Source organism: Nesoenas mayeri (genome assembly GCF_963082525.1).
Source record: "Nesoenas mayeri genome assembly, chromosome: 1".
Taxonomy (NCBI): Eukaryota; Metazoa; Chordata; class Aves; order Columbiformes; family Columbidae; genus Nesoenas; species Nesoenas mayeri.
Window position 1 is genome coordinate 7,304,441 of NC_137541.1, and position 27,051 is coordinate 7,331,491.

The following is a 27,051-nucleotide window of genomic DNA, read 5'->3' on the forward strand; positions in this document are numbered from 1 at the left end:
TTTCCTTAACCAAGGTCTACGTTCTGTATGTAGTAGGCACCACTCCCACTTTGCTCATTGATGAAATACGGCACTTTTCTCTCCTGTACTGTTGTGTAACAGATGTTACATAGGACAGTCATATGATCCTGTACCAAGCTGTTGGTAGAGCCAAGAATAAAAAAATAGAGGTGGGATTAATCTAGCCTAACATTAGCAAGCTATAAATGAGGCCTCCAGTCGAGAAAGACACGCAGGACTCTGCTGAGGCTTCACCACTCTACAAGCACTGGAGATACGTCTCCTCACAATGTGTTTTGTCCAACCTGCCTTAAGCTGGTGGAGATAACTTGTCTCTCTGGACCGTAGAATGACCAAACAGTTTAGTTTAGACACCAGCTTTAAAATAACAAAAAAATTAGGTAAGGTAAATATCTCTTTGGGATCTCAGCCATTCGCTGTTCTCCTGGACATCCCTCCAGCAGCTCTGGAGGATGCTCAAGAGAATGCTGCAGATTTGGGATGTTTTTACCATTTGCTGACCCACAGTGCACAGTTCCCCCTTCCCAGTTCTGTCACGCCATTTATTTGGGGTAAGGTCACATTGTTTTGAAACATCTCCATCTTCCATCCTTCAAGTACTTCCCGCTCTAGGACCATTTCTGCCACCACAGCATGGGCGAGAAGCAATGATTCCTGAGACAGGCTTGACATTTTTACAGCTATAAGTCAAATTGTTAATTTTGTGGCTGCCACAGCCTTGCACAACGAAGGAGGGAGGGGACATGATTACTTGATAAATACCAGAGAGTATGATGACATACTAGCAATAAGTGAGAGTACAAATAGGCAATATTTGTTATTGATCTGTTAAATATATGGCTGGTACAGATTAACATGGCACACAAACACTTGTCATTTCAGATGCAGGCCTCAGGGAGGGAGCACGTGGCCCTAGGGGGAGGCAGGGGGCTCGGTCATTTTTGACACTCTTATTTTTCACCTTTTACTTCAATCTTTTGAGGATACTGAAGGGTGACCTCATTAATGTTTATAAATATATAAAGGGTGAGCGTCATGAGGATGGAGCCAGGCTCTTCTCGGTGACAACCAATGATAGGACAAGGGGCAATGGGTACAAACTGGAACACAGGAGGTTCCATTTACATTTGAGAAGAAACTGCTTCACGGTGAGGGTGACAGAGCCTGGAACAGGCTGCCCAGGGAGGTTGTGGAGTCTCCTTCTCTGCAGACATTCAAACCCACCTGGACACCTTCCTGTGTAACCTCATCTGGGTGTTCCTGCTCCAGCAGGGGGGTTGGACTGGATGAGCTTTCGAGGTCCCTTCCAATCCCTGACTCTGTGACTCTGTAACCTTTCCCTCAGCGGATGGACAAGCCCCATGGACACCAGACCCAACACAATTTACCCCTCACGATCGGCGCTGTTCCCGCCGGGGCCGGGCAAGGTTTTACCTCAGTGTCCTCAGAGGTATCGCTATGTACGGGCTGTCATGGCGCCCAGGGGCGGCTGTGAAGACCCAGGTCCCCCACCCGCGCACACCGCAGGGGGGACACTGGGGACAGCCCCTCAGCGAAGCCACCGCGGGCAGCGCTGTGGGCGCGGAGACGCGTTTAAACCGCGCAGCGCGGGGTGACGCGCTAGCCCACCGAAGCCCCTCCGACCACAGCGAACCCGGAGGGAGGAGCACCGGCATTATGCCCTGCCCAGAGGGACAAAGGCGACCGTCCCGCCCGGGCGAGGCGGGGCTGTGACGGCTGCCGCTCCCCGCGCGGGGCGAACCGCCCAGCGCAGCGCCTGTCGCTTTAACCGCCCGCCGTGGGTGGTGGCCGGGCGCAGTGCGCATGAGTTCGGGGCCGGTGCTCGGCGGAGCCCGCGGCTGCTTGGAGTTGCCGCTTCTCCCACCTGCTGTCCTTCGTCCGGGCTCGTTCCCGCTCCTCGTCCTGTCCTTCGCCAGCCGGACTGTTTCCCGCAGCCGGTGAGTGCAGCCTCGCCCTGCGCGGACTCTCGCTGAGGGATCTTCGCTTCCCCCTCGTTACGGTTCCCGCAGCCGTGAGGCGCTGAGTTCCCGCCGCTCCGCCGGCCGCGGGTTCGCTCCCCCTCAGCGGCCCCTTCGGCGAGAGGCCGCGGAGCGCCCCGCGCGTTTGTCAGCTCGTGATACGAGTGGTTCAATATTGGTCTTATTAGTCACTAATGGGTTTCTAATTAATTTTTCCTTACGCCGGTCCGTGTAGCTGCGCGGTTCTCGTTCCGCTCTCAGTGAGGGGAGGCTGGCGCAGCCCCAGGGGTGCTGGGTTAGTTTTGTGTACAGAGCAGGTGAGGAGAAAAACTATGAACTAACCGCTTTCCCACAAATGCGAGGCTTAGTTTCCCTGTATCGAGCTGTGTTAAGGGTTATTTTTCTGTTTTTCTTTTTTTTTCCTTCTTGGATTTCTCTTCCCCATCGTATCCTGCTTAAAAACAATTTCTGTGTCATAACTGGCAACTTCAAAATAACAAAAAAAAAAAGGAGGAAAAGAGAATTAAATAAAGGTTTCTTACCCATGTGTTGTTAAACTTTCAGCGTATGGCATTGCTGACTGACTAAGGGTGATGGGAAAGAGCTGCTTTATTCCTCTTCATTGTTTTCAGGCTATCCGCAATTTAATTTTAGCATTGGCAAAAACTGTTGGCTGAAATGCTGAAATGTAGCACATTGTAGCTCAAAATGCCCTTTTTTTTTGTTCCCCTGCTCTGTGTCAGGTGCCTTTTCCATCTGGAGATGTGAAGCTTGAGACGGGTGCTGCTTCTCAGAAACATAATCTTGGGTAGTTTGGGGAATGTTGAGTGTGTGTAAGAGAAACCACACCCTTAAAAACGCTCTTGGGATTTTTGATAGTCCAGGATCTCAAGGGCATGTTTCCTGAATAGTTTTTGTTTTAGTCCGGTAGCTGAAAGTGGAGATCTTCTGTGCTTGGTCATGGGTGTAGCGAGAGATGATTCCTGTGGTAACAAACATGCAGATGAAACCGGAAAGAAATTTGGAAACTTTGCAAGGATTTTAAGCTATAAAAAAATATCAGAAACGTAAGCAACAATTATTCCTTTCCCCTTCCTTTTATGAAGTGTACAGAAGGAAAGACTTCTTTCCAAACCCTGAAGCATAAGTCTTGGTTTTAAAAGCTTTTGCAATTTCTGGTTTAGGCTAATAAAAAGGGTATTATTTTAAGATTCTTCTACAGATCCTTGACTAATGCAGCATTGCAGATGGAGTTCATTGTACAGGTACCACTATAAAGAATAACGATTGTGCCTTTTCTCCTTCCTTTGCAGTAATTACTCCTGTATGACGAGGGGAGCTGGTGTTTAAACAGTAAAAGGGCGGGTGGGAGGGAAAGTTAGGTCTTCAAGAAATGAAGATACTAATTATTTCTATTTCTATTAGATAGATTTTTCTAGCTGTGTCTTTCTTACCAAGGGTTTGGTTGGGGTTTTTACAATGGACAGTTTTATGACTAGAAGTACAAGTAAGACCTGACATTGCAAAGGAGCAGGGCGATTTGGTTTTGCATCTCTATATTTTGTCAATAGTAAAACTCTTCTCCTCTTGGTTGTAGCTGCTTTTTCTCTACGTGCCTCCGAGAGAAATATTAACCAAGAATGTTGGCAGAGGGGCTTGCTGGTTGGATATAGTAACTGAAACAACTTAACTCCTGAGCAGTTGACAAGTTTCAGGCTGACTGACCTTCTAAAATACCAGAGCATGAAAATAAATGAGTGTACCAGTGTGGCTTTCAAAGCCAGACAGACAGGCTGTGTCAAATGCTGTTACCAAGTCCTCCCTCCTTTTTTTTTAATTAAAACATAAAGGAATTTTAATTTCCAGTGTAGCTAACTGTCTAAAGATATCCTCTTCAATTGGGTGTGTATTGATTATCCCTGTACTGAGGAAAGTCCAGGGCAAGACTCTACTGCTCTGTTTTGCCCAGTGCTGGCTTCAGCTCTGTTTGCCTTGGGCAGGCAGACCTTTATGTACTTACATAAGAATGAAACATGCTTTAAATTAGCTGCTTTTTAAAGCAAACACCTCTGCTTTGTGCTGCAGATGTCTTCTGCCCTCCTCCCTGTACCAGCACAGCAGTCACAACAAGAAACATAGGAGAGCAACCTAAGAATCGCCTGTGAGACTGTGACACAGACGTACCAGGGCTGAAAATTATCTTGCTGTCTTAAATACGTTGTAAAACAGGATTTGGTTCAGTAGTTACATAATGAAACCCTGAGCCCCAGTGATGCTACCTCTGTAACAAGACAGAAGTTGACTAATTACAGAGGAGTCTGTGCCTGAAATGGTTTGTGTACTTTTGATGTTTCTAAAGTGTTGTCTGTCACAGATAGTGCCACCCTGATGTTAACATAGACTTAAAAAGAGTAACTCTAAAATAATTGGACACTTTTCTTGTTGAAATTTGCATAAGGACATTTGAAGTCAGATGAGACCTCAGCCATTGCCTGGGTGCGTTTGAAGCCCCATGTAATACTGGATATCTGGGTATCTCTGGGTATCATGTGTAGCTTTCCCACTGAGCAGATACTGGTCATCAAATCTCAACCACAGAGCACCAGTGAGAGCCTTATCCTTATCCTTGGGTAAGGCCTTAATCTGAAGAAAAGTAACTACTTATCACTGGCTGTAGTTTTGGTTGGGGCAGGGAAGGATTATGTTGCTGTAAATCTGCGAGAGATGAGAGCAGCTTCAGGGATCTTTTGTTTTAATCCACAGTGTTATATATGAACCTTTGCCACTGCTTTAGGCAACAGGATTATTCGGCTGAAACTGTTGTTGATGGAGTGAACTAGGAACTGAGTTTACTTACAAGGAGGTTTGAGGTAGTGATGGTCTAGGCTTTGGCAAAAGGTCTCTTGTGTTGGCTTGGTTTTCATCAGTTCCTAAAGCATAGGGTCTCAAAAAACTAAAAAAAGGCTGTTCTTGAAAATCCAGAAAGACTAGTTAAAAATGAAGCACAGTACTGAACTCCTTTTCTGGTATCTTGAGGCTTATATTAATGTAGTCAGAGGTGTGACCTTAAGCATGATTTGGAGAATTCAGTGTAGTAATTGAATTATCACTTGGGTGATGAAAATGTTGGTTTGTGATTGTTTCCTTTCTTTCTGAGTGGTTGCTACATTTAATTGGAGATCCAATTCAGCAAACCATTTAAGCGTGTGATGAAATATCCTAGTGAAGTCAGCTGGTTTTAACTTCTACTGAATTGGTGCCTTGCCCATCTAGTTCTTTTAAAAACTTATGTACACAGGATTAATTATTTCACTGTTGGCAGCTCTCACAAATTCTAGTGTGAGTTATATGAATGACATTCAGTGTGTTTCTTGAGGCTCCAGCTTCCAGATTTAGAGGACTGAGAGAATCTTTGTTTTTAGTTTTTAAAACTAACGGATTTTGTAGCTCTCCAGCCTGTAGAGGAAAGTTTGAATTGTCATGAATGCATGACAGAAACCAGAAAGTTTAAAACAAAATATTGCATCGCTTTCCCTTGATTTCTGTGGGTCTTGTGTGGTTGGTAAGACTGTAATTACTTTGATTGTAGCTGCATCTCAGCCCAGGGTTGCCATGCTGCTGTGAGGGTACCCCAGGTTCCCGCTTTGCTAAATATTGTTCAAACTTACTCGATGTCTGTTCTGAAAATATCAATTGGAATTGATATCCAAGGTAATGTCTATAAAAATGCTGTTGGCCTGGTTCCTGTTTAGAGGACTGTACTGTCACAGGCTGGGGGATGTGTGTGTGTATTTTTTTTGTGCTTATTTTTTTAATGGTCAACATTTTTATTTGGCTGGCTGTACTATGGTGACAGTCCCTCTCTAAACAAGGGCAGGAACTTTTCCTGGTTACTGGATGTTAAATAGCCATGACTGTTTTGGACAGACAGGATTTTTTATGAGCAGATAAGGAATATGCATCATAGTAAAATGCATTAGCGCATTGATGCGGAGAAGAAAACTCAGAATTCAGCTGTGTTGGCCAGTTTTGGTTTACTTTGATTCGTAAACATCAAGCGTTGCCAGTTGTTACTTCAATTTTGTATTGATTCTTTCTATAAGAATACCTTATAAATTTACTGTCTGATTCTGGGCTTTTTATGTGCTCAAAGTGATATCTCTTCAGCCGTCCCCTGTGCTGCTGGAGTTAATCAACGTCCCCATGAGGACTGTCCTTTGTAGGTGGTGCTGTTGCTTAGTCTTATTCCTCTACCAGAAAGCTTAGGTATCCCTGTAGATCACAAGAGTGGGACATGAGTTCCCCCAAAAGCTCAAGGGCTTACTCTGTATTTCATATCCCGAAGGAGGCAAGAATTCAGTTGCTGGTAGCTCTGTCCGTAAGGAGGAATATGCCCACCTTAATGGATCAGTTGGTTTTGAGGAGCCTGTAACAGCAGTGGCTCAGTGAAGACAGGTCAGGGGCCAGCTGGTTGTGTTCAGCTGTGATCTTGTACAGCAGGTTTGAAGGTATGTTGCAGGACTGCTTAATACAAGGAAAAATTCATCAGGTTATTAGACACAAATACCTGGCCCGTTTTGGGAAGCCCTCGGGTCTCCTGACCACAATGTGCAGGAACCTGAATGAATTCCTGCTTTCTGCTTGTCTTCTTTTACATGCTCTTCCCTCAGCATCTGCTGCTGTCAGAGGCTAATAAAGATACAGGTCTCTAGCTTGCCCCTGTACTGTCATTTTTACAGGACTTATCCCACAGTAACGCTTTGACCTCAGAGCACTTTCAGATGTATTTTCCAGATGCTTAACTTTCCAAACTCAAGCACCAGCACAGAGTGCAAGACAACCGATGGTCTGTGCGGAGCGGAGCGTGTGTTGGTATGTCTATATAGAGCTGACAGATTAAACAAACCTTGCATTTCACTGGCCAGTTCTTCTATTTCAGTCGTATCATTGAGAAATGGCTGTTTAAGCACAGGCAAAGTGTGTGTGATGCTCAGAGTACAGTCTAGGCTTAGAAATGTAGCTTAAAAACATCTTTTATGCAAAGAGCGTTCTAGAAATTGCATGTATATTGAAGGGAGAAATAGACTGATATTGTGCCCTTTTAAAAATGCATGATAACTTTCTAAAAATTGTTGACTCTACTTACCTTAAATATATCGTGCAGTAAGTGGGATGATGCTGTCTGCTGGCTTTTGGCTTCTGCCTTATGTGGTGGTTGTCTTTTAGCCACTAAATGTCATCCGTTTTTGCGAGATTGATCTTTTTGCCTATTAAGCTAGTCTTCAAACAGGATTATTAATAAACAGGGTTTTTTTCCATCTCCTGCTACTACAGAAATAGTCACTTACGAATGCTAACATTGAACTACAGTGCAGAAGTAATCTTAGTCAGCAAAACTGTAAAAATACCCTTTTTAAAAGGACAGACTGCACTGTATATTTGATGGCAGCTTACTACAGTCTCTCTGAATTATGTGCCAAAGGAAAATTAAATCTTTGGAGGTAAAATTCAATGTTGACTTCAGAATATTTCAATTTCCTCCCACTACCCTCTGAGAAACACACACAACAGGTGAATTCTATTGTTTTAAATACCTCATGAAGATAGTTCTAGTGTAAGTGAGCAGTGATTGTTTCAGTTGACATAATCACAGCTGCCTTAAGGTGCCTTTTTGGTTTGATATTTGGGCTCTTCTCTCCAAATAGAGACAGTTCTGCACTCTTATATCATGGTCTGACTTTTTATATATATATATATATATATATATATATATATATATATCCCTAATGGTACAGGCACACATCACTTAAACCAACCAAAAAAACCCCACTACCATGCATTGAATAGATCAAGCAACAAATCCTGTTGTGAGCAACTTTCATATTTAATGCATCTCTGAAGGTCAGGAGGGGCAGCCGCCTGTGGTCCTGCTGTTCTTGCTCTCTCTGAGGATGCTGACTGTGTTTTTGAACTGTTACCTAGGCAATCCCACTGAAACAGGGAGTGGGGTCTCCTTGAAATTCAGTAGATTCTTGGCTGTTTCTATCTTAAATCCACAAAGTCTTTCACTTAGAGGGGACACAGAAAGAGGTGAAGGGAGGTCTGTGTTAGCCATGGTTAGGAGGGGAATTTGTGAAACATGCTCTGTGTATTGCAGCAGTATAACTGTGCAAATATGTAGGAGTTTTGCCCTTAAAGCATGAAAAACACAGCAAAGGGGAGAAGAAATAATATATGAATGGGTTACAATCTTATTGACATGTACCCTTGAAGTGTTAAAGATAATGTGAAAGATAGAAGGGAAAAAGACTTGCTCCTCACCCCTTTTTTCAGGCTCACAGGCCATCACACCTGCTCCTGAGCTTCTCAGAAATGAGTAAAACCTCCCAAGCAGCCCCAGGTTACAATACAGACACAGAACAGATGCCGTGATGCTGCTTGATCTTGTGTGGGTGGCACAGTTGCTGCTTTTATTCACTGTTCACACCTGTTCTTGAGCTCCAGTATGAGTAACAGGAGCTCGCTGGGAGCAGTTATTTGTTGTTATTTAAGAACTTGTGGCCTTAATGTTTGTTGCTACTGGATCTGGATGTTCCTGCTGTCCTGGATGCAGATAGCCCACTATGAAGCTTAGACCTCGTTATGTTAAGGTTTTCCTGTTGGAGAAAGCAGAGCAGTATTCTTAAATACCTTCTTCTCCTTCAAAGTTTTAGCCCATTAATTGGTTTCTTGATAACTTGGATTAATATCTTCATTTGGTTAGGCTTTAATGTAGGTCTTGTCTATGATATGTGTTGTAATCTGGAGCCATGACCTCTCATAATGTAGTCTATCAAATGTTCACTAACAGTTTTGAGTATAACTCTAGAAGTCTAGTACTCTGTTTCCCTGAAAATAAGACAGGGTCTTATATTAATTTTTTGCTCCAAAAGATGCATTAGGGCTTATTTTCAGGGGATGTCTTATTTTTCCATGAACAACGATCTACATTTATTCTTGAACAAAAAAAAAAATCAACATTTATTCAAATACAGTCATGTTCATCATCTTCTGAAACATCATCATAACTCTCCAAACCCCATCTGTCCTGTTGTATTCTATTGCCAATTAATTTTACTTTTTTAGATGTATAGCTGGCTGGACACTATTTAAATTGACTTTTTTAATGAGTTGTAACTAAGGCTTATTTTTGGAGTAGGGCTTATATTTTGAGCATCCTGAAAAATCATGCTAGGGCTTATTTTTGGGGTAGGTCTTATTTTTGAGAAAACATAGTAGTTGTCGATAACACATCACTGAGGGACTGAACACACATGGCATGTCTAGTTTATACTGGGGACACCTGGACAAAAAATGATGCTGATGAGAAATAATACTCACCTTATGTTGGATGTCAGTAGGAATACTCACCTCTTGCTGGTCCTGCTTACAAAAAACATTCTTGTCCATCTAAACATGAACTTGAAAGTCATTATATGAAATCTGAAATCAGTGGGAGTTTTCTGTGAATTTTTTCAAGTTTTTCTCTGATAGTTTTGCCATCTAAGAATTATATATATATATATATATATATATATTTGTGCATGTGTTTGTGTGTAGCATTTCAGAGGAGTCAAGATTTTCACTGATAATGTTGCCTTCTAAAAATATATATATATATTTTCTTGTGTGTGTGCGGTTGTGTGTGGCTGTTCAGAGGCACAGAGTTTGTTGTAGATGGAGCTGGATGCTCTTTCCCAGTTCAGCTTTCTGCAGCAAAGCATGTTGGTTTGAGCCTGGGTATGTGGCAGCCAGAGGTGCAGCAGCTGCTGCTGGGCTCTTCTCTGCCTGTCTTGTGATTCCGAAAACCAGGACCAAGAGCATGTTTCTACCTCTGTGGCATCATTTAAAACCACTATCCTGAGGATGCATTGCATCTATTTATTAATAGAAGAAAGGCAGAATGTTCTCTTTATGTAAAAGCAAGGCTAAATCTGAATCGTTAGACCTAATGTTCATTAGAAAGGCTATCAGATGCTTTTATTATGGCAGTCCAGTGCTCTGTTCATGTGGATCGTGCTTCCAAGACTTGCTGGACCGCAGCCTGTGCCGTGTGCGATCTGTCCCACAGGACACACGCTGGTGCCGCGGCACAGACGAGGGAGTGTTGGTACGTACCGCTGGTAATGTCATAGCCCTCTCCATCAGCGGGATGGAATTGTTGCTCAGCGTTGGCAGATGTTATCTCAGCGCCATGAAACACTAATCAGCTTACCGGGAGGCTCCGGTTTCTCAGCCCTCAGCCAACAGGGGTAGGGAGGCAGCAGAAGCAATCCAATTGAATTGGAAATGCAGACTTGGCTTTGCTTCTCATGTCACCTCTCGAACTGTAATAAAGGGAGAAGCTCTCGGGAAGCAGGACCATCTCATTTCATGTGTATGGTGTCAGGGTAGTGGTGTCCAGTTCCCAGCTGGTTGTATTTAACATGGTACCTCAGAACAACTGTTTTTGAGGAATTTGTCAATCCTGCTTCCCAGTCACAGGGAGGGTGAATAGATGGACTGTTACAGAACAAGATGATTTCTTCTTGCAAAGGATGTTTTAACTTACTAGAGAAAGAAATGAGCTAGGTTCCATTTTTCTACCCACCCCTGTTTGTGCTGTTTGTACACAAGGATGACCTTTATCTTTGTGATATTTTGAGAATGGAGGAAGAACTTTTGCCAGTGTTTTGGGAGGTGATGACAATTCAGAAAGGTATTGCAGAACAGAGCACTAGGGTGGCTTAAAGAAAAATGGGGCCTTATGCACCAGTGCTTACTGGAGCAAATGTCTGTTCCAGTAAATGTCTTCCAAATGTACAAGCACTGTTTCTTCATGGCTGAGTGAAATAAAAGCTCTGTAAGCTTTAAAATGCAATTTTGCTATGTAACAAGATGGTACAGAAATGGCGCTAAGTTTTGTTAATGGATCTTTCACCAGAAGAAGTTGACATAGAGCAGCTCCAGTAACACAGGAGTTAACTACAGCAGTGTTAGGAAATAAACTGGTTTCTATTTCCCTGACATGATCTGATATATAGAGTTCTTGTCTAAAAAGCTAATAAAAGATGAAGATATTTGAACTGGATCAGTTGGTATCTCAGCTGATGGGGTTTTATTACTGTTAATTATGTGTCATAATGGAAAACAATCAATCTGTAGGACAGGTATGCATGCAGGGTCCATGCTTGTGACTGTAAACATCTGGTTTGGAAACATACAACATACAGCCTTGCTATGTTGGATTTTTAAAGTCACCATTTAGAATACAACCAATTTTTTGAAAAGGTGCCCACAGGTGGCAGACGTGTTCTAGAGCATATAGATACACCCTTCAGTAACTCATGTGGGATTTTTTTTTACTATTTGTTTTCCATTTTTTGTTTTTCAAGTATTTTAAAACCCAAATTTAAATGTAACACCTTGTTCTCTGTTTTCAGAAATGAATAAAGTTAGCAGCCCTACGTAATACGCTGGTGACATTCTACACTGCATCGGGATCAGTAAATCAAGAGAGTGTGATGCCTAGAAATATCCTCTCGAATTCCTCTGAAATGGCATCTGAAATATCTCTAAAGCACGCAGGTGGGAGCGTGGAGATGGGTGGCAGCGTGGAGAATCACAGCAGCCAAGCTAAGTGCAGAAATCCTGCCTTGGTAAGTGTTTAATGAGCCTTATGCTTAATGATCCAAATTACATTACTAGCTTCATTCACATCACAGGAATATTTTTTCCATTAAGTGTTGGGTTTTTTTATTTTGCAATTTCTAGTCATAAATGGTTGCTTGTGGTCTTGGCTGAAAGGCCAGATATAACTACTTTGATTTGGTACAGCAGCTTGTTTTTCTGGTCTGGTTGTCCCTGAGAGATTGGAAATTGCTCTTCTCTGGCTGTTCCTCCCAGGGAACCAGGAACGGTGGTGAGGAGCACACGTTATACTGGTGCAACCCTTCATGTGGTGCACAGTTCACAAATCCCTGCCCTTGCTTTCTTAAGTAGCTTGAGAAGGAACTTAAGGGTAGTGTTGGCTCTATATGCTGCTTCTTGCCTAAGCTCTTTGTTGACACTACTGAAGGCCGTCAGCTTATTCCACCTTCATGTAATTAGGTGAGTAACAAATACGTCACCATAAACAAAGCTGTCTTCACGTTAGTGAGGATGAGTGTGTGGCCATTTAAATAGTACGTGAGTAACTGAGGGAGTAGGATGCACTTCTGCATTTTTCCAATTAGCAGGATGATTCAGGCAATGAAGTCAACAGCACTGTTTGTACTGTGACAGGCTGAGCCTAGAAAGCAGGTATGGTTCCTTGCATTTTTTTCTTTTAATCATCACAACCATTTGAAAAGCATCCATTTTTAATTGAGCAAAGAGCTCTCTGGTAAACATGAATTCCCTAAATGGGAATCTAAATCTCTGCCTTGCCTTAAACATGGAATTAGGCTTTCCCTATCTTTCCCTCCGCCCTCCCTGCTGGCTTCCTTGTAGTGAAGTAGTTTGTTACTGTGGAAGAATAAGTGATGAAAATAAGTTGGCAAGTTGATACCCGTATTTATCTATACACCTCAGAAACATTCAGTGTTTTTGTGCTGCTTCGTGAGCTTTTTGGCGACTGAGGTAATTCTACTCCTTGTTTGTTTCTAGTGAAAATACAACTCAGTTTACTATACTGCTGTATCCTTAATGCAGCTTGTGTTGCTAGTTAACACACAAAACAAGTATTACTGAATTTAGTCCCTTAACTGTTTCTGATCTGCTCTACAAAGGCATGAAGGGTCAGGGTGGTAGAGGTCAAGAGAGTAGCCAAGTACACAGTTTGGACCCAGGTATTTGGAGTATGTTATTATATGAAAACTGACTGGATCTTGGAGAATTACAGTGGGACTTTCACTTTGTTAAAGAATTATAAGTTAATTTTATGCAGAATTACAAGTTAATTTTATGCATTACTCTGACTCCAGTTTTCCAGGTCATCAAACTAGTAGCCAATCATGTTTCCATGGGCTTTATTCTTAGCTGCAGTAGCAGGCGTGAGACTGATCATTTGAAAAAATCAGTGTTGAATAACAAGGCTATGTATAAATCAGTGTTTGTACAGACTCATCCTGAGTCTGCTGTGTCAGAAAATGACATGAGTTCCTTTAGTCTAACTAGATCTTACCATATGATGATGCATCAGCTAGAATTGGAATCCCTTCCGACTCTGTAATGCTGTAATTTATAGATGGAGTAAAAGCTGGCTGCAGGTTTTGGCAGTTCCCATCAGATCTGTGCATCAGCAAAAGTTCCTGAAGCTTTTAGTTTGCTTGTTTTGAGTCTGTGCCTGAAGAACGTGAAGCATGAAGCGACAAGTTCAGTTCTGGCACCGCAGATCCCCTTCCATGACTGTTCTTCCAGCACTACAGTAGGTGGCTTGTCCCCTAGGCTGACAAATAGCATGTGTGGAATAACAGGTTGGGGAATGGAAACTCTTTTCAATAAAGGCATAATTTAAGTTTCTGAGTTTGAATATGAAGGAAATTCTGGTGATTGTAACTGAGTAAATAGGACTCAAGTCTTCAGTGCTGCTCAGATCTTTCCTTTTTGTGATCTGATGTAAGAAAGCCAAATTGTTCTACTGCTTGATACCTTTTATCTGTTCAGGCTTTAGAAATTCTCAGAATAAAGTGCAGTATTCTTCAAATATTCCTTTTCTATATCCTTACCTAACTGTGTGTTAAAAGAGTGATCTTTACAGTCCAGTAAGCATCAGAGGATTAGGAAGAGGAAAAGCTAGTTGCTGGAACATGCTCCTGGAGACCTTAACTACTTGTTTCAGTAGTTTTGCTGAAAAGATTCAGAAGATGCTGAACTTTTGATGGCCTAATGAGAGGGAGGGGACAGAACTTAGCGTAGACAAGTCATTTCTTATTGACTAATTCTGAGAAAGGAAGGGGCAGGTTTTTTATAGTCACACCAGACCTTCTTAGCTCTGAAACAGAAGTAACTACAGATTTACTTGGCTCTTCATTTGTCATTCTGGGTCTGTTCACCAAGAGGCACAACAAGGGAGGTCGGGGTTGACTTTGAGGGTTTTTTTAATGGCCTTGCAAAGGAAAAAAGCATCACAGGGCTTTTTATGACAGGCCTTGTGCTGCTGCAGGTTCCCTCCTACTTGATTACAATAAGAAGAGGCTCTTAAGCTTCTTGGTGTCAAACTGCATTAGTCACTAAATATAACCTTTGTGTTGCATCTGTGGGATTCAAACAAACCTGGGGATGTGATAATAGAGACAAACACTTGGACTGGCTGCGCAGGGCCGGTTTGCCTGTCAGCTGTTCTCGCACGCTGTGTCTGCGTTGGCACTGCTTGCTGTGGAACTGGTTGTCGGGTTAGGGATGACGAGGAGATGGACGTGAATTGCCATGTGCCAAAAAGGTCTTAAAATCCGGTGTGTGATTCTCACCAGTCAGGTCAGTTGAATTTTGCCAGGTTTCTCAGCTGCTTCTTACCTGCATGGTGGTGCTTTTAGTTAAACTTTGTCAGCTGCAGTCCTTAAAGGCAATATATATGTATATATATTATTTTTAATGGAAAGCAGGGTCCTATCTTGATTGCAGTAGAATTATCCATATAAATGATAGATGTTCAGGTCTGAATTTGTGCTGCCAAACCTATCACAGCAGCTGAAGACAAGTACATGAGCCTACGTTTACATGGGAGGAATGTTTGCCTTGGTATTTTCCTCTCACACCATCACCTAAAGTTGTTTCTTTCCCCCAGCTTTTCTCTGTATCTTATAACTGTAAAAGTTCTTATACATGAAGATATAAATTTGCACATATATTCTTATTTCTTTTTAGTGAAGGTGGTTTTCTGGCTTCATGGAATCAATCACACCACCCAAGGCAGAGGGTAAACAAGAGCTCCCTGTTCTGCCTCCCAAACCCATTCCTGAGTGACACTCCCTGATACGTGGTGTAAGAATTAACTTGCAGTGAAATACGGTTGCAGCAACTTAAGGACACTTAATTCAGAGATAAAACTAGGTCTTGGCTTTTTTTTTGGAAGCAATTTGTCTTGTTCCATTGACTGAATAGGCACAGACCGACTTAAGACCAATCCTTCTTTTTCAGTGCTTCACTCTGGTAATTGTACTGTGTAACTATTCTCAGCTATGAGTAACTGCTTTAGTTTCTAGGTGTGAATAACATGCTAGGACAATATATCACCCATGAAAATCATGCCAGAAGGTGCTGGTTGTACCTTAAGTGAGCTGTGCCATGTGGAACCGCATTGGTAGCGAGCTGTGTCAGTGCCTTGGATCTGATGCTACCTCGGTATTAAATATTCTGTATCTGAACACATCTTACTGAGTGACAAGTTTGAGGGACAGTGAGTTTGTCTTACTCTCAGTGGATTATGCTGTGGGTTGTTTTATTTTATTTTTGCCTTTGGCTCTGACAGATTTTCGGTTAATGCCAGTTTATCACCACTCATTTTGGGGCAGTGGTGACCTCCAGAGTTCGATTAAGTGACTGTTTCTTTTGGTCCCTCATCAAATGGCTTAAATTGGCAGATAGCCATGATTCTGAAAAGATGTCTTGCTTCTTCTGTGTTTTGTTTCTTCAAACAAACTTCCTCTGGCTCTGAGACTTGATACCCAGTCAGTGAAGATGGTTTGTCACTACCAAACACCTTGTATGGTACAGGTGACATTCTGGGCATTGGTTACAGAGACAAAAGGAACAAGCATGCTGTGAGTAGTCTGAGCTGACTCAGTATCTTATTTCACTGACTCAGCCATTTAACTTGGGGTTTACCTGGTTATTTTGTAGTAATGGTGTCTCTTGGCATCTAAAAGTTAGTTGCTGTGACCTTTATCCTTTTTGGATCAGTATGGATGAATGCAACAGACTTCTTTTTTTTAAGTGTATCGTATCTCTTTGCCAGGGCCTCTCTGAAGAGGATCTGGCACAGTGTGGTTTTCAGAATTAGTGGAAAAGGATATATTGTGTGTCTGTTAGCCCACTGCCACCTTTTTTCCCTCACAATTTCAGTGTGCGGTGTTTTGTGATACTGAACTGTGCTTCAGGTACATTCAAGGAAAAGTCCTAAGAAAGTCTTCTTTCATAAAATTAATGTGTTTCCCCCCCCACCCCGCCTTGGTACTGATACTAATACCCTGCAGGCTTTACTGTACTACAGCATCTTTCACCATGTCCAAGTACTTTGCCAAATAACAATACTCAAAAAAATTGGGACTGTTTGTCTTCTATGGGTACAGCTGTCTTTGGCCAGGTGGAAGCCATTCTTTACAGGGTGCAGAGAGAGCTGTGTTGTGCTTTATCCACTTTAAATTGATTTAGGGTGACTTGGAAGCAATATGACTTTGGGAAATAAAAGTCATTGTTGCTACCAGCAGGACAAGGAGTAGAGAGGATGAGGGGCTTGAGTTCTGCTTGCTTTGGATCATGAGTACAGAACTAAGGTAAAGAGCCCAACTCTAGCAAGGACTGACCTTGCTGTAAAATGTCCTGTGAGAATGTGCATAGGACACAAATTGCCTCTAGGATCTACAAGCTGCATCGTTTTGCTTCAAAGCAGGATCTGGTAAGTAAAGGTTATTCCAGCAGGTTGGCAGCTTTTCTCTGTAACCCTCATTGATAGACATTCCTGAACTTCCAAAGCTGTTTCTTTGTACTGCACTACTTCCTTCTTCAAGGAATGCTTGGATTAGAGTTTGTGGAACGTGAAAGCCAATTTTAACTTGTCTTCAGTGCACATAGCGGTCAACGTTTTATATATAAAAATACGCACAGGGCTGTGTCTGCGTACCACCTGTTCTTCCCTGTTTTAAAACACAATGTGCTCCAGCCTTCCTGTGCAGATAAACTCTCAGCCCTCCTTGCTTTCTTCTGGAGCTTAGCCAGCTCGGTCGCATCCTTTCCAAAGTACAGCGACTGAATCTGAACTCCATGTTCCAAATGAGGATGTGCTGTTATTTCATCACCCTGGTTAATATATGCCAGAATGACACTTGCATACCTGAACAGCACTTGCTTTCCTCTTTGCAGCATTTAAACTGACCTGCAAATCTTTGTCTTGTATAGATGCTTAGCTGTTGTTCATCACCTTGTATTCATGCGTTCAACTGAATTTCATCTTGAGCACTACCAGCACGCTTATACAATTCACAAAGGTTTTATTCTGGCCCACCTTGTTCTTGCAGCAACACCTTCCAGCATAAGGACATCAGCAGATACTAAGTTAATTGTCTGCTGTCGTTAATGAAGTATCAGATAACAGAGATGTGGGGATAAATCTCTTTGGGACTTGCCTTGTTTCATTATTCAATTTATGATACGTTATGCTGCTTCTCCAAAATATATCTCTCCCCCACCTCCCAGTTCTATACATATCATGCAGTGACCTCATCCAGGCATAGTTTCCATATTCATGTAATGAATATTCATGTACTAAAGCCTTCAAGGCTTATCACATCTCATGATTATGCCTCTTGGTCAAGCCAGTCACCCTCTTGTGAGAAATGAGGTTGCTGAGAAATAATTAAGTTTTGTAAAAACGGCGTTTAGTGGCTTTTGTTTGAAATATCTCCCCGTTTTTCCTCAATCAGCCTGACTTTGATAACCAAAGAGATGTCTTTAGAGTTGAAGGAGATTTTTGCATTGGTTTAGCTTGCTTTAAAAGTAGGTTGGGAGTAATTTAATCACTTTATTACTTCAGTTCATTTAGTTTATTTTTTAAATACTTCTAGATAATTTATTTCTTTGCTTCTGACCTAATGATTATATGCTCTCCTAGCTATTATGAAGCGCATAAGTACAATTACGTTAATAAACTGAAGAAGACAACATTCAATATTACAGTCTTCTTCACCAAATGTAATGGCATTATCAGAACCATCAGGTAGTGGGTTGTAGAGGAAGTACTTTTTGACCCAGCACACAGTTAACTATGGAGCTCATTGCCACAGAATGCTGTGAGTGCCAGCTGTTTAAATGGGCTTCAACAATGAGATGAATTCATGCTAGAAAAGCTCATTAAGGATTATTAAGTCCACAGATGCGGATGCAACTGGGAAGTCCTTAAGCCATGTATTGCTGGAAACTGGATGTCGGGAAGAAAGCTATAAATCCATGCAATTTCCAGCAATGCTCTTCCCCCAGCCCTGCTCCCCTGTCCTGTGCATTATAGGGGGTTGAAGGTCAGCTGCTGAGCTAAATGGACTTTTTGGTCTGATCCTCTATGGTAGTTCTTGTTCTAATTCACTCGCTTCCAACTTAAGCGACACACTGGTACGATCCATTCTGTTTCCCTTTTCTGTAAATATAATCAAAAGGCCTTTTTCTTCTGCACTGCAGCTTTTGTACCTGTTCTGACACTGTTCCTGCGTGCAGGGCTCGCTTTAACCCGCTCCTTTCTTTTTACAACTGGAACAACCTGCCTCATTATTAGCAGGCTGAGGCCTAAGTAGTGCTACTTATGTCTCTTTTCCTACATATTAGAATATTTGCTCCCTTCATGCTTTTTTTGAGAAGCATCCAGTCACTTCTTTCCCAGGGTGCTGTGCTTTTTAATTCTTTGGCACTGTCAATGGATTGATGATGTATCAATTGAATCCACTGTTCTCCTGGTATTTCGCTAATTGAAGTGTAACTGTTTGACATGGGTAGTACCATTTGGTTCTCGAGCAGTTTTCAGAAGAATTTTTTTAACCATTGCGGATGTCTTGGGATTTCCCATGCTGTTCTGCTCCTGTTAAAGCTGGGCTGGCCTCAGGTTCTAGATCTGGATGTGATTTTAAGAATTTCTTCAGATGCACATGAAAAATTGTGGGCCTCTGATATTAAGTCACTGCTTTGTTAGGTGGGAAAGGGATCTCTTCTATGAAACAGATTATATTATTCTTTTCTGTTCCCTTTTCCCTTCTTTTTTTTTTTAATTCTTTTACACCAAAGACCATCATAAGTGTCTCTTTTTTTGGTATAAGCAGGAAATGTTTGGCTGCACAGAGATCTAAAATATTAATGCCAGCTGAGCATACTCGGCTGTTTCAGCTGTTTGCATCTTCAGCTAAGGCATGATTTTCAGGTTTCAAATCCAGGCTGCCTTTTGACAGTGGCTTTAAAGTTGGTAGTGTTAGGTGTGTGTGAGATTTAGTTTTGGGAGGGGTGTTTGTGTATTAAGAGTAGAGAGCTGGTGGAAAGTACGAGGGGAGTAATTTGAGTAGCTGAAAAGATTCTGCTTGGACTCCTAAAAACCCAGATTCTTCAAGGAGAAAGGAAACCTGGAAAACCAGCTCAGAAAGAGTATGAACTGTTCCAGTACTTGGAACATGTGGGAAATGAACTAATTACAAATGGACATGGTAACCTTAGTTAAATCTGGCATCAGCTGAGTACAAGAACATTCCTCCCATCTTTCTGAAAGCTTTACTATAACGTAAGTAATATAAGCAGGCATTAGATAATACACCTCTGTTCTCCATCACTGCTTGCTTTACATCTCTGAGCTCCTTTAGTTTGACCAGCTTGAGTAGGTTTATTTTCACAGTGCTTGTGTGTCTAAAATGGGATTATTCCCTTGTCTCTCCAACTGAAACGTGCCTCGCCTGAGGGAGTTTCTAGCCAGGCTGGATGCCTTGCATCTCAGGATGGTCACCTGCCATAATGCTGCCTGTTCTCCTGTTCTTTAGAGATGCTGGTTTTGGGGTGGTTTTTGTTTGTTTTTTGTTTTTTTGCTGAGGAAATGTGACTTGGTCATCTTGAAGGAAAACTGCATGAGGGAAGAGACTGAGAGAGCTGGGGCTGTTCAGCCTGGAGAAGAGAAGCTGAGAGGGGATCTCATCAGTGTTTATACATATCTCAGGAATAGGTGTCAAGAGGATGGACCAGACTCTTTTCAGTGGTGCCCAACAACAGGATGAGAGGCAATGGGCACAGACTGAAGCACAGGAGGTTCCACCTGAATATGAGGAGAAACTTCTTTACTTTGAGGTGCCAGAGCCTGGACCAGGCTGCCCAGAGAGGTTGTGGAGTCTCCTTCTCTGGAGACATTCAAACCCACCTGGACACATTCCTGTGTGATCTGCTCTTGGTGAACCTGCTTTAGCAGGTGAGTTGGACTGGATGATCTCTAGAGGTCCCTTCCAACCCAACCATCCTGTGATTTTGTGGAAGCGCCAACTGAGGTTGGCCTTTCAAATCTAGGTATGGCATTGAGTACAAATGTATTTGCAGAGTGACAGTAGTTGTTTTTTTGATCCCGCACCTAAAGGGAAACTGCTCATTTCAGCGAGATCCATGAGGGATGGTGAGTCAGGCAGAGCTCTGCTGACCAGTCCCCCTGCAAATCTTAGCAGTCATGGACAAGTGCTTGGTCTTGCATCACAAAAGCAGATACAAGGAAGGGCTTCTGGAAGTGTTTTGCTTCAGTTCACATGCTGTTTTGCTCAGCTCTTGATCAAATGAGTTAAGCCCATGACAGAGCAGGTTGTTTTCAAATGAACAAAGTGCGATGCACTGATTTCTGCGCTGTACCACACTCTGGATCTGCTGCCACCACAAAACTCTTAAACGCAGCTCCTTTTTTTCCCCTCTGCCTGCGGAAGTCTGGCTCCTGCAATGAGCTCACAGGCTACAAAAGCTTCTTGGAGTCCAGTTCAGCTCCAGCTGGGACCTACCCAACAAGGGCTCCTTTCCTGTCATTCTCTCGCCTACCAGACATAGCAGCTATATGAGTATTTGGGTGGGGAAGGAAGGAGATTGCAACATCCATTAAGGGAAAAAAAAGGCTTGTCTGTCTCTCACTTTTCAAGTGCAGCTGTAAAACTTTCCTTGGCCTTTGAAAAGTGAACTCTGCCATGCGGTGGGTGCTGTGGGATACGTCAGCCTTTGAAGTCAGTGCTTTAAACAGGCAAGTGCAAATGGCAGCCAAACTTAAGCTTTTGTAGCAGTTTTGCTGCAGGCTGGAGCAAGTTGTTCTGACAGCACACCGTGGATGGACAGACAGCCAAGTTACAGGTGCCTCTGCAAGAGTCTCACCCTGCGTTCACCCTGATGACAATAAATTGGAATCTCTAGAAACGTAGTTGTAAAATGAACCTCTTGTCAAAAGCACTTTATTTCCCTGCAAGATGCCAGTCTGCTGTTTTAGCAGAACACTGTGCCAGCTGTGGTTGCAGCCACAGATAAGCGATCCCATCCTGGAGTATCTGAGCCCAGAAGGGCTGAAAGGCTGCGTGTCTGTCTTAAGTATTCTGTTCATTTATTTACAGGGAAAACCTTCTGTTGGCCACTCAGGAGAAGGCAACTAAGAGCCCTAAAGCATTTATTTTCTCATCTGTAGTGCTTTGAGTGCTTAGAGACTAACTGCCACCTGGTACAATGCTGCGCTTAATAGTCCTTAATCTATAGGCATTACTTTTCTACAGAGGTGCATTGTTCTGACTTTTAATGCCGGGGATGGGGATAAAAGCTTTATTTGCACAGGGAGCTGAGTTAACAGGTAGAGCTGCACACAGGTTTATTCTGTCCTAGTCTAATGTAAGATGATCTGAACAGGCATGGTGAGTTTGAAGCGAGTTGTGCTGCCCTAGCGAGAACATGTCTACCTCTGGGTATTTGCACTGTGTACTTTTATGTATTTACCTACATCCCCCCCAATCCACCAGTGAGAAGTAGCTTTGTTACCTGCATGCACAAGCAGATCACAGAATCACAGAATGTCAGGGATTGGAAGGGACCTCAAAAGCTCATCCAGTGCAATCCCCCCATGGAGCAGGAACACCCAGATGAGGTTACACAGGAAGGTGTCCAGGTGGGTTTGAATGTCTGCAGAGAAGGAGACTCCACAACCTCCCTGGGCAGCGTGTTCCAGTGTTGTCACCCTCACTGAGAAGAAGTTTCTTCTCAAATTTAAGTGGAACCTTTTGTGTTCCAGTTTGTACCCATTACCCCTTGTCCTATCATTGGTTGTCACAGTGATGTCCTTGGAGAAGTGAAAAACAGAGGAAAGAAAGGAAACAGTCTTGTATTGCTTTGCTCACGCCTTCACGTTAAGTTACTGATGGCAGAATTTCCAGTATATGCACGGTGGGGAGGAAATCCAATCCAGAAAAGGGAAAACGTCACTTACTTTTCAACAATACTTTGTTACATTCCAGAATTCACACAGCTCTCTTGGGAAATGCCTTTCCTGTATCCATTGTCTCAATGCAGTGCTTTTCCTAATCATTCTTTGTCATCTCCAAGCTTCTGGAAAAGTGAGTGTTTCCCAGGGTGTAGGTGGAGGGAACAGAGTTTGCGCATCGCTGCCTCGCTTCTCATAGGGATGTTGTGTTCATCAAGAGCAGTGACTCATAGAAAATGAAGACTGGGTAATCCAAGTGATTATTTATCACTTCTGTGGTCTACAGGATTATTTCCTGCTGGAGAAAATAGCCCAAGGCACTTTACTGCTAAGAAACACATCTTCATATTTATCCGAATTTTTTCCTTTCTGTAACTCAAAGGTAAAAATATTCAGAAACCCTCTCCCTCCTTATTATTTCTTCTTTGCAATCTACCACATAACTGAATAACTCAGAGATTGTGGTGGTAGAGCCAGGTTTTGGCTCCAGCTCTGCCTCTAAAAGCCAAGTCTCACTTGGGTCTGGAACAAAAAGGGAATCGACCCATTTGTTGGACTGTTGTGAATGCACCCATTGCCTCCCATGCTGCTCCCCTCAACCCGACACAGACATTCAAACAGCTTATTCCAGTGTGGAGCCTGAAGAAGCTCTCTTCACCCTTGTAAAGGCATAGGTGTGGAGGTGTTTTTGCTGTTTATTATTTTTATTATTTTAGTCCAGTTTTATTTTTTTTAGCAATGTGTTCTGTCCAACTCAAATGGACACTTGTCGTCTGAACTGAAGTTGGGTACTTAAAAGGATGAAATACTAGTTGCTGTTCTTCAGTCAAAACTGATGTACTGTAAACTCCTGGCTTTTCTTCTTTTCGTTTCTTTTTACATTTTTTTTTCTTCCCGTTTCATTTTAGTGTCTGAATGTTCTTTGGGAAGGGGTGAATCAGCAAATGGGAGATGCTTCTGATGTGACTGCTGCCTGTTTTATCCTGCCTTTGAAAAGTGGTGCTGTGTCTGCTATCGCTGTACTTACCTGTACCCACCTCTGGGCGTGAATCCTTCTGATATTTTTCTTTTTCTCCCCCATAGGATGACGAGAGTCTGAAACACTTAACTCATGAAGAGCAGGATGTTCTCATGTTCTTTGAGGAAACCATCGATGCCTTAGAAGATGACTTGGAGGAGCCAGTCCTGCGTGACAGTGGCATCCACTGTCAGTCTCCAAGGTCAACAGAAGAAAACGTGTCCAGTCACTCAGAGACCGAAGATATCATTGACTTGGTGCAGTCAACGCCCGAGAGCAGCGACCATGAAGGGCCTCCCAGCAGAGACACAGAACCAGGTAACAGGATTTCTTGAGTGTGGGTTTCCCTTTGGCCCTGACGTACTCTTAATTCTCAACCAAAACAGCTAAAGAAATTCTATATCTTCTTTACTCCTCAAGATGAATCTGTTAGACATCAGGAGCTTTAAGGGCTGTGATTTTTGACTTGGGATTTCTTAACTAACTTTCTTTCCTTGTGGAAATCATGCGTATGATTGTTGTTGAACTGCTCTCTCGGTCCCCTACCTGGTGACTGAGCTGGAACAGAACGGAGCGTTGTGCAGAATCATCACAGCAAGGCAGAGCAGTGCTCGTCAACGTGTTCACGCTCTACTTCTTCATAAGACCTCTTCAGACTTTTTATGAGAGTTTTAAGATAGCGGATTGTTTGTGGTGTCACTTTGCATGGGACTGAAAGGGACGTGGTTCAGAGTGGACATTAGGAAACATTTCTTCATGGAAAGGGTTGTCGGGCATTGGAACAGGCTGCCCAGGGCAGTGGTGGAGTCACCATCCCTGGAGGGGTTTAAAAGACATGTAGATGATGCTCTTAAGGACATGGTTTAGTGCCAGAGTTAGGTTACGGTTGGACTCAATCTTGAGGGTCTTTTCCAACCAAAATGATTCTATGATCAATAGGTTTGCAAGAAGATAGTGTTTGGTGTGTTTTCTTCACCCTGTAGAGTTTGTTGTCTCCATTTTTGGAGAATGGATTTATCAGCTGGTATATTCAGTGGGATGTAACGTGTCCTCTCCTGGCTGTTATAATAAAAAAATAAGAATTGCAAAACTCTTAGAGAAAAAGCAGCCATTGCAATACAGTAAAGCTAACACACAGATTGTGAATGAATGGCAGAAAGAGGGCTTCTAGTGAATACATTGTAAATACGGTGAGTCAAACTATAGCATCACCTACAATATGCCATTTCTAAGAGTTCAGTTGTATTTTCTTCTGGCAATGTGGGCTGAGTTTGAATTAGGAAGGTTGGGGTGCGGGGAAGGACTGATGCTGGCTAATCCTGGGTGAAAGCAAGCCTTGGAGTCTGCTCTGCGTGAAGACTTAATAACATTATTGCTGCTTTGTCTTTCAAGTGTCGGATGCTACCCAGAGAACCGAGAGCCCCGAGCCGGCTGTACCTGCCGACCTTCCTCCACATCCCCCTGTACCACCAGCCGTGTCCGAGACGCTTCCTCTTCCTCCTCCGCCCCCTCCTCCAGTTCAGCATCCGAAATTGCTCCGTTCTATCCCCACCCCGCTCATCGTGGCCCAGAAGATGACGGAGAGCAGGGTGCGCTTCCCCAGCGCCCTCAAGGAAGGGAATTCGGACAGGAAGAAAACACCTGTGGCCAACGGCGATTATTTTGTGGCTCCGAAACACTCTCCCGCACCTGCACCCAAACTGCACCGGTTCCCCAGCAACATCAACATAACAAATGTCAGTGGCAAAGAATTCAATGAAACTATTTCAAAAGCTGCAGTTAATGTCCAGGAGCGCAGAGCTCAGGTGCTGGCCAACATCAACGGGGGAGCTTTTCTGGCACCTGAACTGGAGGAGAAGCTGCAGAAAAATGATTTCTTGTCACGTAACAGAAGTTCTTCCTTAAGGGATCTCTCCTCTGAGCAAACTCGGTACGAGGCCCTGACAAAACTTGGCCTAGTGAAGGGAAAGCCAGCGCAGGACCAAGTGGACCGTGGCCCAGGCGCTCAGCAGCTGGATGTGCAGCCCAAACAGGCGGACGCTGTTCCCAATGGATATCAGAACATCCACCAGATTTTAAAAAGTGAGCCCAGCCCCTTCCTTCCCACAGGCAAGACTGTTACAATCAAACCAGAGGTAGCTCTTGCTGCTAACAAGGTCAGCAGCACCCAGCAGAATGCGGCAAAAGCTTCTAATGACTATAAACCAGCCGGTCTAAACCCAGACATGAGGAGGAGATCGGGTTCGCTGCCCAGACCTTCCGGATTCCGATCCCAAGGCATAACAGTCAAGTTTTCTGGACGCGGCTCAACAGAAGAAGCTCGGAGAGAGGCGCTTCGGAAGCTGGGACTGCTGAAAGAGACAGCATGATTTGGATGGGGACATTTTAGCAGCAGGTGGGAGGGCACAGCATGGCTTTGTGTTCCAATAGTCCCAACAGGAATGGGATTAAATAGATTGGAAGATGAAAGTTTTCTGCTTCGGGGAAGCTCAGGCGGTTCCGGATGCTGTGGAATGAGCGTTGGTGTCTGTCCCAGGGCTGGCACCACGCACCGTCACACGCAGCAGTGGGGTTCGGCTCTCCCTCCTACAGACACACTCACCTGTTGCTCTTTGTGACCAAGAGGAGTTTTATTTAAGTCGTGCTGGACTGTAGCAGACAGCATCTCGTTAATGAAGTGAACAGTGCAGTATTGTTGTACATAGCAAACTGAATGGTGAACCTTCCTTTTGCTCTTTCTGAAGCCAAAAAGAGAGCTCCGTTTGTCTTGCTCACGTGTATATCTGTTCGTGGGAGCTCGTGATAACGTCAAAACTGAAATTTCTGGCCAGCGTGACGCACTTCTGTGACTTTTTGTCTGTATCACCCAGCTTGGCTTTGTTCCCCGCCAGCGGTGGAGTCCTCTGCTTCACTGCTCTGTCCTCACTCGACTCAGCACCGCACAGAGGGTGGCTTCTGCTCTGATTTTCTCCTTGACAGAGCGGTTCAGGCTTTGTGGGGGTGACCGCATCGCTCTGCTGCTTCACCGCAAGTCTCACCTTTTCTCCCAGCCACCTGCTCCTCGGTCACGCTCCAGCAACGACGTGTCTGGTGAGAGGCAGCAGAGAAGCCTCAAGGACACGCATCAGTTCTTGCACTGACGGCCAAAGAGTCTCCTCGGCAATCTGTGACCCCGACTGTTCCAACGATCATACAGCAGAGAAGCCATAGGAACAAGTTAAGTTTGTACCAAATGTAAGAACCTTATGTCAAAAGTCTTTTATGTTAGGGTTCCTGTGAAGAAACTGTTACGTTTTGAACCATAGCTGTACTACACTGAGTAATTTTAAGTTCTCTTACTTCTAAAAACTGGCATTGGATCTTCCTGTAGCTTGACAGCTCTAAATCCTCTGTTCACAGCCTTACTCAATTCTGCCCTGCCAATGCATAACACAAGTTACAGCCAAAATTATTGTATGCTAAGTGGAGTTACAGGAGAGCGCTGGATGCAAGAGCACACCGCTCCGGAATGGTCTGAGTTGGTGTATTTTGCCTTTGTTCAATGGATGTGCTATCCAAGATGCCCCCAAAATATATGTGTTGTTGTGACTCTTTTTTTACATGGCAAAGCTGCTCTTCTACGTTAAAAATCCCTTTTTTGTATAACCGAAAATACCCAGAAAAGCCATTTTAAAATCAAATGCCAAACTCCAGTCCCTCTGAATTTCTCACTGTTTTTCCTGCATGTTTAAGAGTTCTCTGTTTTGTTTTCTAAAGGGAAAAACTCACTTATTCTCTGCACTTTCCAAAAGCCTCAAGCAACCCCCTCTCTTTCCTGAGAGCTGAGTAATAAACCTTGGAGAAGAGGAGGGGAGTGGCTACAGTAGAAACTAACACAC

At 43.3% G+C, this 27,051-nt stretch overlaps 1 protein-coding gene across 1 annotated transcript; it reads left to right on the forward strand.

The window, feature by feature from the left end:
* Positions 1 to 1,894: 1,894 nt before the first annotated feature.
* Positions 1,895 to 26,232, forward strand: PROSER2 (proline and serine rich 2). Its single transcript, XM_080362020.1, has 4 exons — positions 1,895 to 1,979; positions 11,462 to 11,677; positions 23,239 to 23,491; positions 24,566 to 26,232. Exons 2-4 carry the CDS (start codon positions 11,543 to 11,545, stop codon positions 25,540 to 25,542), a joined length of 1,365 nt encoding a protein of 454 aa, XP_080218146.1. The 5' UTR covers positions 1,895 to 1,979; positions 11,462 to 11,542; the 3' UTR covers positions 25,543 to 26,232.
* The last annotated feature ends 819 nt before the right edge of the window (positions 26,233 to 27,051 follow it).